The sequence below is a fragment of the Orcinus orca genome, chromosome 3 (genome assembly GCF_937001465.1).
Source record: "Orcinus orca chromosome 3, mOrcOrc1.1, whole genome shotgun sequence".
NCBI classification, from domain to species: Eukaryota; Metazoa; Chordata; class Mammalia; order Artiodactyla; family Delphinidae; genus Orcinus; species Orcinus orca.
Window position 1 is genome coordinate 27,171,126 of NC_064561.1, and position 19,006 is coordinate 27,190,131.

The following is a 19,006-nucleotide window of genomic DNA, read 5'->3' on the forward strand; positions in this document are numbered from 1 at the left end:
CATATATAAGAATTTCCTTCCTTTTAAAGGCTGAATAATATTTCATTGTATGTATATACCACATTGTGTTTATGCATTCATCTGTTTATGGACACTTGAGTTGTTTCCAATCCCTTGGCTGTTGTGAATAATGCTGCCATGAATATGGGTGTACAAATATTTCTTCAAGTCTTTTAAAATAATCTTTGTGAAACAACAGATATAAATACACTTATATAGATACACCAAAACCAGTTGCTAGCATTAAGTGATAAGATTAGTGCAAATTTTTAGTTTCTTAACATGTTTCCTAAAATTTTTATTAAAAATTTTTTTTTAAATTTATTATTTTTTTATTGAAGCATAATTGATTTGCAGTGTGTTAGTTTCAGGTGTACAGTGCAGTGATTTAGTGATATCTATCTATAGATAGATAGATAGATAGATATTCTTTTTCAGATTCTTTTCCCTTATAGGTTTTTTTGTTTGTTTGGTTTTGGGTTTTTTTTTGGCTGTGCCCCATGCGCAGCTTGCGGGATCTTAGTTCCCTGACCACGGATCGAACCTGGGCCCTCAGCAGTGAAAGCTCCAAGTCCTAACCGCTAGACCACCAGGGAATTCCCCCTTATAGGTTATTACAAAATATTGAGTATAGTTCCCTGTGCTATACAGTAGGTCCTTGTTGGTTATCTATTTCACATATAGTAGCTAAAATTTTTTAATTTAAATTTCAGTTCTTTACTCTTCATTAAGGAAAGTTTAAAACATAGGCAGAAAGGGGTATAACAGTATAATGAATCCCCATATACCCATCACCTGACCTCAGTAATTATTAATTCCTGCCCACTCACTGCCCCACTCTACTGTATTATTTTGAATCAAATCCCAGACATCGTATTATGTCACCTGTTAATATCTCAATATGTATCTCTAAAAAAAAATAACCACAATATCATGAACACGTCTAAAATTTTAAATACTTAATAGGACCGGGACTTCCTCGCCAAGCAGAAGGAGGACCTGGAGTTGGCGATGAAGAAGATCACGGCCGACAACAGGCGGGAGATCTGCGGCAAGGAGCGCGAGTGCCTCACTAGGAAGCAGGAGCTCCTTCGAGGTGGGTGCCCGAGAGCGGGGCGCGCATGTGGGCCCAGACTCTCCATGAATGTACATGCCAGCCCCGGGCAAGGAAGAACTGCTAGGTCTTCTCCACCGTAAGACCAAACATCAGCCTTTATGGTGAAACATGAGGAAAATCCCCACTGAAGTCAGGACTGAGGCAGATATACCAGTTAGCAACAACACTGTCTGACACTATTGTGGATGTCGAGGAAAGGAAAAAAAAAAAAGGAAGCAATGTAGAGTGGGTGGAAGTTGCACGTGAGTGAGCTGGGTTAACGGGGTCGGGGGGCAGTACTGAGAGCCGCTCCCAGCAGCCAGCACAGTGAGTGACTCCTCTGCCTAGCCACGTGCCTTAATCTTACACCTTAGTCACCCTGCATCCTACCCGTAACCCTGCACGGCAGGCCCTACTGTCCTCCCCATTTTTATAGATGAAGAAGTTGATGTTTGGAGAGTGACTCTTCTGTGGCCTGGGTTGCACAGTTAATGAGTGGTAGAGTGGGCCCTGGATGCAGACCTTATCTTGAAGCCAAGCTCTTAACTGCCCCTGTGTGGTGGTGCTTTGGCAGGTTTGCATGCCGGTGAGTCCCTCCCAGCATTAGACTGTCGGGGGACGACAGTGTGAGCCACCACCCAGAGGGAGGAGAGCAGGGGAAATCCTGGGGAAGAAGGGGATCAGAAAGGGGGCTTATATATCTGATGATGTCACTCAGCTGAGGAAGCTCTGGGGTAGAGAGCTCTGGAGGGTGCAGGGCTTGGGGTCTGTATATAGCCCCAGGCTATCTAATTTATGGCTAGCAGATGTTGGGTACACTTTTATGGGGTATGCAAAGCAAGCAGGCTCCAAATGGCTGGAAGTCTGTTGTTTCAACTGCATTTAAAACAACTGGATGGGTGAAAATTAGAGTTTGGTGCCTGTGGGCTTGGGAGCTAATGGTCCCTGTCCGTTGTAAAGATGTAAACATAGGACTAACATACGAGTGCTGTCTCTGGCTCATTATTATAACAGGGGCCACAGCCAGGACTCTGATGGCCAGGGCAGTTAAAACCGTATAAACCACTCAGTACTTGATGTGGGCCAAGAAAAATGGGGTCCTTGGTATTCCGACATTCTGAATAGAGCCACGGATGCTTCAGAAAAGCCCTTGTTTCCTTTTCTTTTCATGTGATGGCCTGTAAGAACCATCCTACCTGTGGGACTGGGGTTCTGATTTTGGCTTAGAAGCCAGATCACTGTTTTGATGTTCTGTGGATAGATGCTGGCTTTCATGGAACAGGAGTGCAGTGAAATAAACAACTTCTCAGTAGGCTGAGCATGACCAGCTGTATCTTGCAGGGCGTGAGGTTCTCCATCTGACACCAGCTTCCTGCCCTGTCCTGAGACTTCCAGTGATAAAATGCCAGATAACTGTTTCAATAATGCATATATGGGACATGAAGGGTCTCACCTATTTTTCAAAGGAGGAAATAGTGACAAGAGGCTGTCTTCTTCATGGGGTTTCCACGTGAGCCCTTCCTATTTGCCCATTAGGAAAGCAGAGGTGCAATGTAGATTGAACATAAAAGTATTTTCCAAGGACATTTTCCCTCCGTGGTGTGGTTGTGCCCATTTGGCAGAGATGGAAGGTGAGGCCCGGAGAGGATTTTGTGTTCACCTCAAATCCCAGTGATGCAGCTGGGTTTTAGCCTCTGGTTTCTCTGGCTCCTGACTCCAAACACTTCCTGCTCTACCATGCTGCTGGGTGCTGTCATCCCTGGAAGTTTCTAGGAGTTGGCTCAGCCCACATAGTCTAAGGACGTGGCACAGTTATCAGCCAGTGTGAGGAGACCTGGCTCGGGGCAGTGGAGGGGAGGGCCTGGTGGGGCTCTGGCCATCTGCACCTCACCGGGTGACATGTCCTCCACAGACCGGGAGGCGGCGCTGTGGGAGATGGAGGAGCATCACCTGCAGGAGAGGCACCAGCTGGTGAAGCAGCAGCTCAAAGACCAGTACTTCCTCCAGCGGCACGAGCTGGTGCGCAAGCATGAGAAGGTGAGGCTCCTAGTCAGCTTGGGTTCGGGGGCTGCCACCGGGAGACCTGGGAGAGCCGCGAGGCTGCCCCTCAGTGGGGCATCACTTGCTCCTGAGAGCAGCCAAGTCGGCCACAGTGAGGCTTGAGAGCTGCTTGGGCGATGTCCTGCCTCAGATCCAGGGGCTAGGAATTGGGGAAACTGGCAGGGAAGCAGATGGCCCAAGCAGCTCCCTCACTGACCCTGACACCTGATGTACATGTCTCTCTCACTTTTTCCCTTTTTTTGTCCTGCCTTTCTTTCCATTTTCATTTTATATCTCTTTCCCATGCATTCCCTCAGAATACTTTTTTAATTGAAGTATAGTTGCTTTACAATGTTGTGCTAATTTCTACAGTACAGCAAAGTGACTGTTATGTGCGTACATACATTCTTTTTAAAATATTCTTTTCCATTATGGTTTATCCCAGGAGATTGGACACAGTTCCCTGTGCTGTACAGTAGGACCTTGATGTTTATCCATTCTAAACGTAATAGTTTGTATCTACTAATCCCAAACCCCCAGTTCATCCCTCTCCCTCCCCACCTGGCCTTGGCAACCACAAGTCTATCCTCTATGTCTGTGAGCCTGTTTCTGTTTTGTAGATGGGTTCATTTGTGCCATATTTTAGATTCCACATATAAGTGGTATCATTTGTCTTTACCTAGTGAGGTATTTGTCTTTCTGACTTACTTTACTTCGTATGACCATCTGTAGTTGCATCCATGTTGCTGCAAATGGCATTATTTTCTTTTTTATGGCTGAGTAGTATTCCATTGTGTATATGTACCACATCATCTTTATCCATTCATCCATTTACAGACATTTAGGTTGTGTCCATGTCTTGGCTATTGTGAATAGTGCTGCTATGATCATAGGGACGCATGTATCTGTTTGAATTATAGTTTTGTCCGGGTATATGCCCAGGAGTGGGATTGCTGGATCATATGGTAACTCTATTTTTAGTTTTCTGAGGAACCTCCCATACTGTTTTCCGTAGTGGCTGCACCAACTTACATTCCCACCAACAGTGTAGGAGGGCTCCCTTTTCTGCACACCCTCACCAGCATTTGTTATGCGTAGACTTTCTAATGGTGGCCATTCTGACCAATGTGAGGTGGTACCTCATTGTAGTTTTGATTTGCATTTCTCTAATAGTGATGTTGAGCATCTTTTCACGTGCCTACTGGTCATCTGTATGTCTTCTCTGGATAAATGTCTTTTTTTTTTTTTTTTTGCGGTACGCGGGCCTCTCACTGTTGTGGCCTCTCCCGTTGCGGAGCACAGGCTCCGGACGCGCAGGCTCAGCGGCCATGGCTCACGAGCCCAGCCGCTCTGCGGCATGTGGGATCCTCCCAGACCGGGGCACGAACCCGTGTCCCCTGCATCAGCAGGTGGACTCTCAACCACTGCGCCACCAGGGAAGCCCCTTCTGCCCATTTTTCGATTGGGTTGCTTGGGTTTTTTTTTTTTTTGTTAAGTCGTATGAGCTGTTTGTATATTTTGGAGATTAAGAAGGCACTCAGAAGGTAAGAAGGTAAGGTTATTAACGGTAATCTTTAAAGTGAGAACAGAAGATGATATTTAAGGGTAGTACAGTAAAATGACACGAGCCTTGCTCTGCTGAGCATTCTGGACCACGCAGGTCCTGGGCTCCTGAGTTGCGTGTGGCAGCCTTGGCATCTGACCACGCCCGCGTGCGTGGAACGCAGCTGACTTTGGCCTCGGCTGGGTGTCCCCCTCAGGAGTGCGAGCAGATGCAGCGCTACAACCAGCGCATGATGGAGCAGCTGAAGGTGCGGCAGCAGCAGGAAAAGGCGCGGCTGCCCAAGATTCAGAGGAGCGAGGGCAAGACACGCATGGCCATGTACAAGAAGAGCCTCCACATCAACGGGGCGGGCAGTGCCGCTGAGCAGCGCGAGAAGATCAAGCAGGTGGGGGGCCGGGGGTGTCCTGGAGTGGGGCCAGATCCAGGTTTGGTGCGGCCTGAATCTTACATGGTTGGGGGGTATAGAATATAAGACGCAGCATGGGGTCTTGGAAGGAGGAATGGAATGGAAGCCAGAAGTAACAGCCCGGAAGCCTAAAAGCCTCACGTTAACTCCTCCTCTGGTGGACAGGGGAGGAGGCTTGGCGTTGCATCTCATGCGTGTTCCCTGTCACACTCAGGGTGTCTATTCTGCAGCTGCTTCTGCTGGTAAACTCCTTCCTCTCCTCTACTGAGACCCCGCTCACAAGTCACCCATGTGGCTCCGGGACAGAGTCGGTGGCCGTGGGCTCCTGTGATTCCTGCTTACTACATACGCTGTCCTAGCATGTCTCAGTGTCCTCGCCAATCTGGGGGCTCCTTGAGGGCAGGGGCTGGGTCTCAGCTCAGCGGGGAGGACTTCAGACAGGGGGCACAGCCTGAGTGGTACAGGGCAGTGTGGCTCTGTACAAACCAGCCCCTCAGATGGGGTCTCCCCGGGACAGGGCTGAGCTGGGCCCCCAGCCAGGCCCGTGGCCCGCTGAGGCGCCTCACCTGTTCTCTGTTGCAGTTCTCCCAGCAGGAGGAGAAGAGGCAGAAGTCAGAGCGGCTGCAGCAGCAGCAAAAACATGAGAGCCAGACGCGGGACATGGCGGCACAGTGCGAGAGCAACATGGGCGAGCTGCAGCAGCTGCAGGTACTGCCCTTCTGCCCCGCCCCTGCTTGCCTCACCGCCCCCCCCACCCCAGGCAGTCAGCTCCCTGGGGGCCCAAAGACCCTACAAACGGGGGAAGGAGTCTGAAGCTCAGGGTGGAATGGTTTCCATCCTGCCGCTCTGTGTGATGTTGGCCAAATCACATCACCCTCCCAGGCCATAGTTTCCACATTCATAAAATAGGCAGGGGGTAAGGATGATAATTCCTATTTTGCAGAACTGGAGTGAGGCTTTGTAAATGAGATGACAGAGCTGAGCTGAACGTGCCATGCCCGGGGCCTGGCAGTGGGCATGCTGATGGATTTCTCGGTCACCACTGTGTCTTGGGAAAAGGTGTCCCAATTACCCTAATACCAAAACCAGACGTTACAAGGAGGAAAACTACAGACCTGTATCTCTCATGAACACAGATGCACAAATCCCCAACGAAACGTTGGCAAATAGAATTTAAAAATGTATAAAAAGTAGTATACACCAGGACCAGGCGGGATTTATCCCAGGGCTGGTGCAATAGATGAAAATGAGTTAATATAATCCATGACATCAGCAGGCTAAAGAAACATCACGTGATCATATCATCAACAGATACAGAAAAAGTATTTGACAGAAGCTGACCTCTGCTCATGATAAACCTTCTCAGTAAACTAGGAATAGAGGGGAACTTCCTCAACTTGATAAAGGGTATCTGTAAAAACCTACAGCGACTTACCATCATCCTTAATGGTGAGAAGCTCAGAGCTTTCCCACTGAAGTCAGGAAAAGGTATCCTGATATTGACAGGCCCCTTTGTGACCTCCTTCCCTGGGGAGATCCTTGACCGCTTGTTTGCCTCACAAAAGGTTTGCCTCACCCTAAGGGTCCCTGCCCGGGAGCTGGTACTTGGAGCCCCCTTGTGGTGGAGCGAGGCATTGCCATACCTGACAGATGGGCTGACAGGAACCTCTGTGACCTCAGGAAATTCTTTAGGCTATTGGATCCATCTGGCAATTCCTGGAAAGGCAGGGGGGTGTGGGGGAAACATTGCAGGTATTGAAGCCTGTCAGGTAGGGGCTCTGCTGCTTGTTTCTGTGTGAATTTTAGCCAGGCCACTCACCTTCTGTGTCTATGTTCCCAACCCTGCCTCATGGGTTTACTGTGAGGATGAACTGAGAAAACCCATAGAGTGCTGGGACCCCGGCTCTGGGCAGGCCAGAGGTACTCAGGGCTGCCGTAAGTATTATTCCCAACCAAGGCAATTATTAAATTCCCAGAACCCTTGAGCTTGAAACCCCAAATAAAAATTCCCCAAGGGGTTGTACTCTTCCCGTCCAGCAGGGTTGAGGTATCTGGATGAAGGCACTTTCCCCCTGCTTCTAAACTCCTTAGAAACCACAAGATTGATTCCTTGTGAGGAATCAACAGGGAATTGTCACTTTTGCCTTTGAGAGATTCCAGGCTAAGTTTTGTGAGGCAGGTAACTTACCTCAGCGAGAGAACAGTGAGGCTGGCAGGCCTCAGCCAGGTCCATGGCCCTTACCCCGTCACAAGTCTCTCCTGAAGAAATGGTATGTGATGCAGATAATTATATAACTTATATAAATACAAATTATTTATACACACAGATTATCTTAGCTCACACTGCCATAACAAAATACCACAGACTGGGTGGCTTAAACAACAGAAGTTTATTTTCTTACAGTTTTGGAGCCTGGAAATCCAAGATCAGCTTTGCCAGCATGGCTGGGTTCTGGTGAAGTCTCTCTCTCTGGCTTGCGGATGGATGCCTTCTTGCTGTGTCCTCACATGGCGGAGAGAGAGAGGAGAGAAGAGGAGAGGGGGAGAGAGGGAGATGGGGAGAGGGAGAAAAGGAGGGAAGGAGACAGGGAGGGAGCAGTCTAGCATGTGAGCTCTCTGGTCTCTTCTTATAAGGGCACTAATCCCGCCATGAGGGCCCTACCCTCTTGACCTCATCTAAACCTATTTATCTCCTAAAGGCCCCATATCTCCAAATACCATCACATTGGGCATTAGGGCTTCAACATATGAATTTTGGGGAGACACAATTCAGTACATAGCACAGATGTTTAATACAATGCTATTTATAGTAGTGAAGATTAAGAGCAACCTAAGTGGCCAAAAATAGGGAAATGTTTAAATAAATTAGATAAACCATACTGTGGGATATTTTGTAGGAATTAAAATGATGATTGTAAAAGATGTTAGTTCTTTGTATACATGTAGAAATGTTTACATTATAATGTTAAGAGGAGAGGGAGGCAGGTTTCAGAATTGTGTATACAGGGTGAGCTAAAGAATGCACAGGACAGAGCCTGACAGGAAATATATCTAAAATTCTGTGGTGGTTGCCTCTGTGTGGTGGGATTAGGGCAGAGATTATTGTTATTAGTTTTATACGTTCATGTTGAAAAATTCAAACAATGCAGAAAGCCCGAAGTAGAAAGTTGCAAAATTGCTGCAGATTCCACTACTCAGTGAGAATTATTAATGTTAATATTCTGGAATAGTCTTCCAGGCACCTTTTGGTGCATGTGTCTTTACAGGTAGAGCGTTTTGTATACATGGAGTTTATAATCAAGGAGAAGTAATAAATGAATGATGCTGGTACCTTCATGGTATATCTCAGCCCTCTGTGCTTCTTACCTGTACTTCCTGGAATATGTTGCAGAATGAAAAGTGTCACCTCCTGGTAGAGCATGAAACCCAGAAGCTGAAGGCCCTGGACGAAAGCCATAACCAGAACCTAAAGGAATGGCGGGACAAGCTTCGGCCACGCAAAAAGGTAACCCTGGCTGGGCTGGTGGGCTCAGTGGTGGGCTCTGCTTCGTGTTGTGCCATCGGTTCTGCCTGGGGTATGGATATAGATACAGATATGGATAAGGTACAGATTTATGGATTTATTTGAAGGAACTGGCTCACCCAGTTGTTGGGACTGTTAAGCCTGAAATCTGCAGGGCAGACTGCAGGCTGGAGAGCCAGGGAAGAGTTGATGTTGCAGCGCTGAGCCCCAGGGCAGTATGGAGGCCCAATCCCTCTTTCTTTAGCGGGACCTCAGTCTTTTCTCTTAAGGCCTGCAACTGATTGAGTGAGGCCCAACCACATTTTGGAGGGTAAGCTGCTTTATTCAGTCTACTGAGTTACATGTTAATCACATATAAAAAAATTCCTTCACAGTGACATCTAGACTAGTGTTTGACCAAACAACTGGTTACCATGGCTTTGCCAGGTTGACAAATAAATTGACCATCACAGGGCCTCAGTGTGGTCATTTGTAAAGTGAAGATAATGAATATTGTATAGTGTTATGCAGAAAGCCACCAGCCCACAGTATAGGCCAAGGACGTACTCATGTCCTCCCACTCTCCTAAACTCTGAGGAGAGAGCTGCCCTAATTACCCTTGATCATGTGTCCTGAGCCCTGAGGTTTGTTCTGCCGTCGTACTTGAGCTCTACTTGCTGTAACTGTGATCTGCCCAGGAGGCAGTTGCCCACCTCAGCCATATAACGGCCTTGGGAGTCCTTGAATAGAGGCTTCCCTCCCTGTGCTAATGGAGCTTTCTAGCTGGAAGCTGGCCAGGGTCCCAGACCTTCCTGTTAATAGGCCCACGCTTATCTGTAACCACGCATGGTCCGCTAGGACTTTTGATACTTGACACTCAAATCAATTACACTCCTGCTGACACAGGCGGATTTGGCATCAGGAAATAGATGCTCACCTGGTTCTCTTACCTAGGGCTTCTATACCCTTGGCACATCCTGAGAGGCTGAAAATGAATCATCATCTTGCCTCTAGCAACTGCCCAGATTGCTTCTTGGGGGTGCCTGGGCTTAGGGGAGGTGCCGCAGGGTGTATCTGGAGAGCCGTTGGATTTTGCTGGTGCGGGCTGCCTCTTTCCAGAATTCTTTGTAGAATCATCCCATCCTTAGTCACCTGGGTTGCTGCTGGAACACTGGCCCGGAGGTGGTGATCTGCATCCTGCAATAAACGTTCTTTTACACTCTTGCATTTCAGTCAGCAGCTCTGAGCTGCTGCCCATGTATGGGGGGGCAGGCGAGATGACTGTACATTGTGGAGTATTTTTAGAAAAATTCAGATTTCTTTCTTTCAGTAAGTATAGAATATCTTGTAAGGTCAATAAGGTGTTGCTTGGGTCATAGTTGACACAGAGTGTGGCCTCAGACAAGTCTTCCCTCCTGAACCTTGCTTTTTGGGGCCATAAGATGAAGATAACATTTCTTCCCTTAAAACAGGTGTTAGTACACTATTGCCCATGGGCCAAATCTGACCCACCACCTGTATTTGTAAATAAAGTTTTAATGGAACACAGCCATGCTCATTCATTTACATATCGTCTCTAGCTGATTTCACACCAAACAGCAGTTGAGTAGTTGCAACAGAGACCTTAAGGTTTGCAAAGGCAAAAAAATTTACCATCTGGCCCTTTACAGAAAAAAGACTGCTGACTCCTGCCGTAGGTTATATAGAGGAATATATAGGTTATATAGAGGTAAAATAGAGTAGTGCTTAAGAGCACAGGCTTTAAGGAAGACAGACGTGGGAGAAAGTCCTAGCTCCCCCATTACTCGCTGTGAGACCCTGGGCAAGTTACTAAACCTCTCTGTGCTCAAAAAAGTGGTAGCTAGGCGCTTCCCTGGTGGCGCAGTGGTTGAGAGTCCGCCTGCCGAAGCAGGGGACACGGGTTCATGCCCCGGTCTGGGAAGATCCCACATGCTGCGGAGTGGCTGGGCCCGTGAGCCATGGCCACTGAGCCTGCGCGTCCGGAGCCTGTGCTCCGCAACGCGAGAGGCCACAACAGTGAGAGGCCCGCGTACCAAAAAAAAAAAAAAAAAATAATAATAATAGTTTTAAAGAGAGAGACATAATAGAATGCTGGTCAAATCCTGTGAAAGTGGTCACTTCTATAGTGAAAGTAATAAAGAAGCCACATTTACTGAGTAACCCACGTGTGCCTGGCTTTGCAGATGGTGGCACAGTGTTTCAGAGCTTGAACTCTGAAGTCAGACCCATCTTGGCTCTGCTCCCAGCCAGCTGAATGACCTTGGGCAAGTGACCTAAGCTCTCTGAGCCTCAGTTTCTCCATCGTTAATGGGGATAGTGGTATCTATCTCATAGGGTGAAGATTAAATAAGATGTAATGCACTTAGCATAGTGTCTGACATGTAGGAAGTACTAAGTAATTATAGCCCATTAGTTTTTAATTTAATCTTTGCAGTAGCCCGGCCAGGCAGGTAGTGATATTGCCATTTTACACGAGAGGAAACAGGCTTGGAGAGGAAAGGTAGCATGCAGAGGCCCACCCAGCTGGGAATGGAGCTGAATCCTATTTGACTGTAAAGCCCCTGCTCTTTCCTCTGCACTCTGCTTCCTTTCTTAATCGAATAATTATTTATTTTTGGAGAACCCTCAAGAAATTTTTCTGGTAGGACACAATTTAGCTAGATAAACTTGCGTGTGCCCAAGGGAAGCTCCTGCAGTGCTTGTCGTCTAGATGCTCCCCTTGCAGTTATCTGATGTGCTTTTACAACGTAGAGAACCCCTGTCCTACCACAGATGTTCAGAATTAGAATCTCAGGGGGGTGGCATGACTGCATGTATATTTTGAAAAGAAGTCCCCTGATTTTGCAGGACGGTGCCCCGGTTAGGAACACCATGTAACTCGGACAACCCTGCTGTTAAACCTCTTGCTTCATTTTCTACCTCAGGTTTTTCTCCATTCTTTGGGTTGTTTTCCTGCCAGATGATTTGCACACCCCATCTAGACTGGCATTTCCCCAAAGCAGAGCCCTTGGTCCATAGGAAACTCCTGCGTGGCTGTGGCACGAGGAAGGAGGAGGTGGTACCTACCTTCTGGGTGATGGGCGCTGGGACAGGAGAGAGGGAAGACCAAGTTACCCGAGCACTGAGGCCTGGGAGGGGAAGTTCCAGAGAAGGCCACTTTGGTGGGGGTCCTGTGGTTGGGGAAGACTTGTGTCCTAAGGGATCCAAACGAGCTCCGTCTGCCCTCTGTCCTAGGCTCTGGAAGAAGAGCTGAACCAGAAGAAACGAGAGCAGGAGATGTTCTTCAAAATGAACGAGGAGGCAGAGTGCCTGAGCCCCACCACCCCAAACAAGGCCACCAAGTTCTTCCCCTACAGCTCTGCGGATGCTTCGTAACGGCCACCCAGGGCTGTGGCTGGCAGGCCGGTGGGCCTCGGGGCCCTCCCATTCTCTGTGAACAAGTAACTCAGGAGCCCCTTCCCTCTTGCTTCCATGCCGGCTCGAATCCAGCCCCTTGCCTTGTGCCACCCCAGCTGTGCCTGACAGACCCACCCGGCGTTTCTGACTTCTCGCTGGTCGTGGAGGGCGAGGTTTTATGATGTGCTGCCTGATACTAACGTGCATTCCATTTGAGCCCCAGGTTCCTTTGAGCTGTCAGCGACTTGGGCTTTTGGGGGGGCCAGGGACCAGGAGGAATAGGTGTTCTGTGGCCTCGAGGCCCCTCCTGTTTGCCAAAACACCAGCTTTGCTGTCTGTGGGCACAAAGTGCTACTGCTGAAGTCACCGTGGGCGTGTCCTATTGTAATTGCCGGTGGCTTTTCAGCCATTCCCTGCAGTGTCAGACCAAGAACCATGCCTTCTAACAGCCATTCTGGTTCCCAGTGGAGCCTCGTCTGCAGCCAGCTGCTCAGGGGGTGCCCTCCTTCCTCCAGTTCCCCCAATCTGCTTTCTTCTTGAGACAGCATCTGCAGTGGTGGGATGGGGAGAGGCTGAACGCTTCACCCTGATCTCAAGTGTTTCGTGCCATCTTGTACTCTCCCTTCCTGCACATACATGCATGCACGCACGTGCGCGCACACACACACCCTTGGCCCCCTGGGCCTCTTGTGCCAGGTGGATTGGAACATGTTCGCTGCCTGGGCCTGTGCCACTGAACACGTGAGGGGAGCCGTTGGTGTGGGCGTGCTGGGGGTTGGCACCAGAGGCACAGGCTGAACCATCAGCCTGCACGGGATCCTATGTTCAGGGATAAATTCCTCGCCGCACAAGACTTTCCCACCCCAGTCATTCTGTCTCACACTTGCCCACCCCGTCTGCAGGTGATACGGGAAGGCTGCTTCCCTCTGCTCTGTGTCCCTCCTAGTTCAGAGTCCAGCCTCACACTTCAGGCAGAGGCTGGCAGTCAATGGAACTTCTGTTCAGGGAGAAAAAGCATCAGGGAGAAATGCAGTGCTTCCCGCCCCCAGGAACCTGGCAAAAGCCAAGCTTCTGTATCTCAGATGGAATGCTGGGCCTTTGGATGACTCAGCTGGCCTCCCACAGATTCTGAGCCCCACAGGCTGCAGAGCGTAGATAACCCAATAAAAGCAAATGCTCAACCCAGCGTTCGGTTTATTTACAAAGAAAACTTTTTTTCACCTTTATGTCTAACTTGAAAAAAATATAAATAAATGGCTTCCTTAGGAAAATGCCTGCTTTAAAAAAAGCGGAAAACTGAAGGTGATTCTGAGGAATCAAATGGGTGTACTGAGTCTGGGTACTATTTTGGTGGTGATGGGGTGGTTGACACACCCTGGGAGGACTTCCTCTTTCTTCACTCCTATAGGTAAGGGTTCAGTGCTTTGTCTTTCTGAAGCAATTCCCTGGAGTTTTCTGGGGACTGGTTGTAAATGGATCTTGGGAAAGTAGGGTAACCATTCAATAGGAAAAGGGACTTGGGGTTCCAAAGACTTACATATGCAGTAAAGAAGCACTGGGGGCCGTGGGAAGGCACTGGTCCTCTTCGGTTAGTGAGCACTCAGCTTGCCTGCTTCACTATTTGACCCAGAAGGGACAATTTTCAGGTCTCACACAAATGAGACAAGTGAAACAATTATGCCCTTTGATTCTCTTTGGTGCACAGGTGCTGGGAAAACGTGAACTAACTGTGTAACTACAGAACACAGACCCAGTTCCACCAGACGAGGCCAGCATTGGCGAATGGTCAGGTGATGGCCAGTGGCAGGGCTGACTTGTGCTTTAGTTACAATACTGCCTTTTGTAGCCTGGGGTGTGAGAATGAGTATTAGGTGAAATGCTGGTTTCATGGTGTAGGTGAAAGTCTTTGATCATTTCCTTCTTTGGTTTGTCGTTCACATTGGAATCTCATTCAAGGAGCTGCTGCTTCCTGCTCAGTGCTGCCTTAGCCTTAACACCTCCCCTGTCCTTCCCGGATGGGGTCTGGTTGGGTCTCCCAGTCTCACAGTTGAGCCAGCGTGCAATGCCCAGCATTGAGAAGGCCCATGCAGTATTCTTTGTGTTCTGTGCTAATGTTTTCTCTGGAAGGGACAGACGGAACTGTTTCACATTTACAGTCAATTTTTAGCAGAGTAAATAGAACTAACTTATATTTTCCTCTTTATGAAGAATAGAAGTTATTTTTATGTAGTTTCCAAACTTTATATAAAAAACTTTTGTAAAATGTTCTCTTCAGAGTTAACTGCGAGAATGTAAATATGCTTCTAATAAAATAACAAGGTTGGAAACTCTTTGCATTTGGTTTTGTTCTCTTGGATTCGGGTGGGAAGAGCAGGGCAGACTTAAACAAGAAAGGGTTTCCTATCTTCTGAGTACACTGGTGCCTCCCAGGTTGTACAGCAGGTCAGACATTGGGGTTTCTGTTCTGAAAGAAGTTACGCTTGGCTGTGTGTGTGTTTTCTCTACAGACATTTATATCATTCTCATTTAACAGTGAACATTTGACCCCAGGAGTTTTTACATGTTAACTTATTGAATCCTTTCAACAACCCACGAGGAAGACATTGTCATTCTCGTTTTATAGACAAGGAAACATGCTGGGTAAGGGGAGAGTCAGGCGAAAGCTCAGAGCACTGGTAAGTGCTGATAAAGTGCCTATGGCTTCAAAGTTTGAACTTCACTGTCTCCTCCACAGCTCCTCTCCTGCCAAGTGCACCCATGACATTTAGCAAGAGTCACACACACTTAACCACCAGCATCTCTGCCATGTTCAAAAGTGTCAGCCATGGGCTTCCCTAGTGGCACAGTGGTTAAGAATCCGCCTGCCAGTGCAGGGGACACGGGTTCGAGCCCTGGTCCGGGAAGATCCCACATGCCGCGGAGCAACTAAGCCCGTGTGCCACAACTTCTGAGCCTGCACTCTAGACCACGAGCCACAACTACTGAGCCTGCGCTCTAGAGCCCACGAGCCACAACTGCTGAGCCCACGTGCCACAACAACTGAAGCCCGCATGCCTAGGGCCTGTGCTCCGCAACAAGAGTAGCCACCGCAATGAGAATCCCGCGCACCGCAACGAAGAGCAGCCCCTGCTCACCGCAACTGGAGAAAGCCTGCGCACAGCAAAGACCCAATGCAGCCCCCAAAAAAGTCAGCCATGCCTCTAAAACCTCATTCAGGGGTTCTTAACCTGGAGTCCATGGACACCCCCTCAAACACACACAAGGGATCCATGGGTAGAATTCAGGGTATCTTTGTACCTGGATGGGAAATATTTGGTCTTTAGTTTCACTAACCTCTAACTGAAACACAGCATTTCCTTTCCTTATGGGTATAGGCAACAAACTCTAATATTATTAGCAGTACCTGTGACTATGTCAGCAGTAGAAATCACAGAGACTGCATCTCACGTTACAGCTGTTGCAGACATCTTCAATTATCATTTTCGTTCATCATTTAATTATAGTAGTTATTGGACCTACTACTAGATCTTGTTATTTAATGAGATACAAATATAATACATATGACATATATCACACATAGTATATATATTTTCTAATATTTTGATACCTCTATTTCATTATGACTGGTTTCACTTGTAATCTATGTGCTTTATACTGTGCATTTGAAAATACTATTCTGAGAAGGGGTTTATATTGTTTGTGGAATGCCTTAAGAACCCCTCCTCTGTCTGTAGCCCTGAGTTGTCACTGGCCTAGAAACTTTCCTGTCACTGTCCAAGAAACCTTCTCACCAGCAGGTGGCAGTCCACTGTCACAGTGTCCCAAAGGTCTGTGAACTCGATGTGTCTGAGGGGATGCAGGCGGATAAGCAGCTGGCATGCCTCCCATTAAGGAGTAGAAATTGACTGAGGTTCCCAGGGAAAAAGGTTCATTCGACTGGTGGAAAAGACAGTGCATTAGGGGATGCGTGGCACTTTTCCCAAGTTCCCATGAGATTTCCCATGAGATCCTTCCACATTAATTGACACCTCTTAAACGCCAAGTGTTAGAGACGCTGAAATGAATAAGACATTGACACTGGCTTCAAAATGCTTGTCCTCCTGGGGAAACAGACCTGGTGAAGCAGAGTGTTAGTTCAGGCTGATGTAGCCTGGGAGAATCAGGGAAGGCTTCCCAGTGGAGGTGATGCCGAGTCTAGGAGGACAAACTCGTATGTGCCAAAACACATGCATTCAGAGACTGGGCTATAGTTGAGAGTGAATGGTTTATGGGCCATGAGGCTGAGAAAAGGACAGGGCCAGACCGGCATTCCAGGCTCAGGCTGACCTTTACTGCCCCGCGAGCAGTACGAAGGCTGGGAAAGAGTTTACTCAGAGGAAGGACAGTTGAAATCATGAGTGTAGCATGGGCCGAGGAGAACAGAGACAAAATCAAATGGGAATATTGGCTCACAAAGGTTGGAGACTTTAGGAAGGAAAGGGCAGACTGCAGGCTTCATGAGGGCAGGGAGTAAGACCTTAGCTGACCCCTAAACACCCAGAATCCAGCACGCTGCAACACCAAGATACGCAGTCTGGGCTTCTCATGCCATAAAGGGAGCAGTAGGGATCTGGGGGCTATAGAATGGATGTATATTAACGCACTGTGCTACCATGGGTGTTCACTAGGTCTGATTAACAAGTATGTCTTTAGTTAAAAATGAAACAGAGGGGCTTCCCTGGTGGCGCAGTGGTTGAGAGTCCGCCTGCCGATGCAGGGGACATGGGTTCGTGCCCCGGTCCGGGAAGATCCCACATGCCACGGAGCAGCTGCACCCGTGAGCCATGGCCACTGAGCCTGCGCGTCTGGAGCCTGTGCTCCGCAACGGGAGAGGCCACAACAGTGAGAGGCCCGTGTACCGCAAAAAAAATGAAACAGAGAACTTTCAATTCCAGTGATGGCAGACTAGGTCATCCTGATCACTCCTGACACTGAGGACGATTAGAAAATCTGGACAAAAATACTGAACATGAGACAGGCTGGGACCTGGGACCCTTTGCTGCAGTGCTTGCACCTGGGCAAATGTCTCTTCGAGCAACAGAACACAAAGAAACTACAAGGGACTAAAAACAACTGCATGCATGCACAGATGGGGCAAGTTATGCGCAACGGGATACAAAGAGGCCAGAAGAACCCAACTCTCATTTCTGAAGAGCTGGGAGCAAAAGCAGGTACTATGCATGCCCCCTCCACACAGCACCACCAAAGGGCTGGGCACACCACCTAAGCCACCCCTCCAGGCTGGTCCTTGGACACACCCCTACCCTCACCCCATATAAGGAACCAGCTCATGCCCATGCCCACGCCCCCTTCCCTGGGAAGGGAAAGGCCTTGCCTGAATTTCCTGTCTAGCCTCTTATCAATATCTATTGATTAAGGAGGCCAAGAACCCTGGTTGGTAACAGATTTATGGCACCCAATGTGGGGCAGCTGTCCCCTTCCCGGGAGGGGACCTGGGCACCTCTGGGACCACCGAATGCAGCTTCCCCATGGGTGACAAGTGGCCACCTGAACGTCTTGTTTCAGCATCACCATGTTTGGTAAGTCTGCCTTCCTGGCCCCTGGGGGCCTCAGTACCCTCATTCAGGCAATGCTTTCCCCCTCTCCCTTGTCCCTTTCCCTCTCCTGATAGCTCTCTACCTCTCCTCTCTCTGTCCTCTCCTACTTCTGGCCTATCCTTCCGCGTGGACGTCAGGCAGCTACAGCATCACTCCTCTCAGCTTGTGAGACCATGCTCCCTCTGGCCAGCAATGGCTCACCTTGACAGGTGACAAGCAGAGGCGGGAGAGGCTCGTCTCACACCGTGCAAATCCTGGTCCAGCGGGCTCTCTCTGCAGGGAGATTTATGAGAGTGATAGAGGCTCAAACCTCATACTGTGTAGTGGCTGGAAGTCCTATTGTCCTGATATTCTCACCTTTATTTTCCTGCTGTCTCTCTCTTTTTCAGTCTTTTCTGTCCCTCCTCCCTTTATCTCTCCCTTGATCCTTATACCTGCACTCCGGTCCCCTTTATCCTGAAAACTTCTTGTTCGTGTCTTTAAGTTTTTGTCATTGGTATCTTTGTTTTATGTAGTTTTGTCTGTCCAATAGCTCCTGCAAGTCTCCGCCGACATTGTGGGCACAGTGGAGCACTTAAGCCTTGAAATACAAACACAGCCCACATCACCCAAGACTCCAGCCTTGGGCTACTTACTGGGATTTTAAAGAAAAACAGGCAGTGGGGGTGGGGCGGGGAGAGGAGCTTGCATCTTTCTCCTCTGCCTTTGCAATGTAACTATTCTATCTGAACTCAAGGAGTTTGCATTTCTCTCCTCTGCTTCTGCAATGTAACTATTCTGCCTGGGCTCTCAGGAACTACCTGATCTATCTGTAGCCCCCCAAATTGAGAAGAGAAAAAAAAAAGAGGTCTTTTAAATTCAAGTGGGGTGGGAATGTAAATTGGTACAACCATTATGGAGAACAGTATGGAGGTTCCTTAAAAAACTAAATATAGAACTACCATATGATCCAGCAAGCCCACTCATGGGCATATATCCAGAGAAAACTGTAATTCAAAAAGATACATGCACCCCAATGCACCACTATTTACAACAGCCAAGACATGGAAGCAACCTAAATGTCCATCGACAGAGGAATGGATGAAGAAGATGTGGTACATATATACACAACAGAATATTACTCAGCCATAAAAAAGAATGAAATAATGCCATTTGCAGCAACATGGATGGACCTACAGATTATCATACTGAGTAAGTCAGAGAAAGACAAATATCACATGATACCACTTATATGTGGAATCCACAAAAAAAAAATGATACAAATGAACTTACTTACAAAACAGAAACAGACTCACAGATCTAGAAATCAAATTTATGGTTACCAAAGGGGAAACCTGAAGTGAAGTGATAAATTAGGAGATTGGGAGTAACATATACACAATAC

At 48.1% G+C, this 19,006-nt stretch overlaps 1 protein-coding gene and 1 long non-coding RNA gene across 6 annotated transcripts in view; one reads left to right on the forward strand and one right to left on the reverse strand.

Annotated features, from left to right (window-relative positions):
• The window catches only part of STK10 (serine/threonine kinase 10), a 118,515-nt gene extending 104,160 nt beyond the window's left edge, over positions 1-14,355 (forward strand). Inside the window, exons 14-19 of one of the 3 annotated variants that reach the window (XM_004272000.4) lie at positions 967-1,096; positions 3,009-3,133; positions 4,897-5,085; positions 5,689-5,814; positions 8,498-8,611; positions 11,864-14,355. In XM_004272000.4, coding sequence (XP_004272048.1) covers positions 967-1,096; positions 3,009-3,133; positions 4,897-5,085; positions 5,689-5,814; positions 8,498-8,611; positions 11,864-12,004 — 825 coding nt within the window. In that variant the 3' untranslated portion in view covers positions 12,005-14,355. Of the gene's footprint in view, positions 1-966; positions 1,097-3,008; positions 3,134-4,896; positions 5,086-5,688; positions 5,815-6,049; positions 8,612-11,863 lie in introns of those variants that run through there. The other 2 variants (XM_033432065.2, XM_012533841.3) reach the window with 2 other exon arrangements.
• On the reverse strand, positions 7,256-17,507 carry LOC117202216 (uncharacterized). 3 transcript variants are annotated; one of them, XR_007476524.1, is made up of 4 exons: positions 16,948-17,507; positions 11,696-16,737; positions 7,509-9,805; positions 7,256-7,365 (listed from the first exon to the last, which is right to left on the reverse strand). It is a non-coding gene; the product is annotated as an uncharacterized LOC117202216 (long non-coding RNA). The 3 variants fall into 3 exon arrangements; XR_007476525.1 differs by lacking the exon at positions 7,256-7,365 and having other exon boundaries at positions 7,481-8,676; positions 9,559-9,805; XR_007476523.1 differs by lacking the exon at positions 7,256-7,365 and having other exon boundaries at positions 7,481-8,676; positions 9,546-9,805.
• Positions 17,508-19,006: the final 1,499 nt, after the last annotated feature.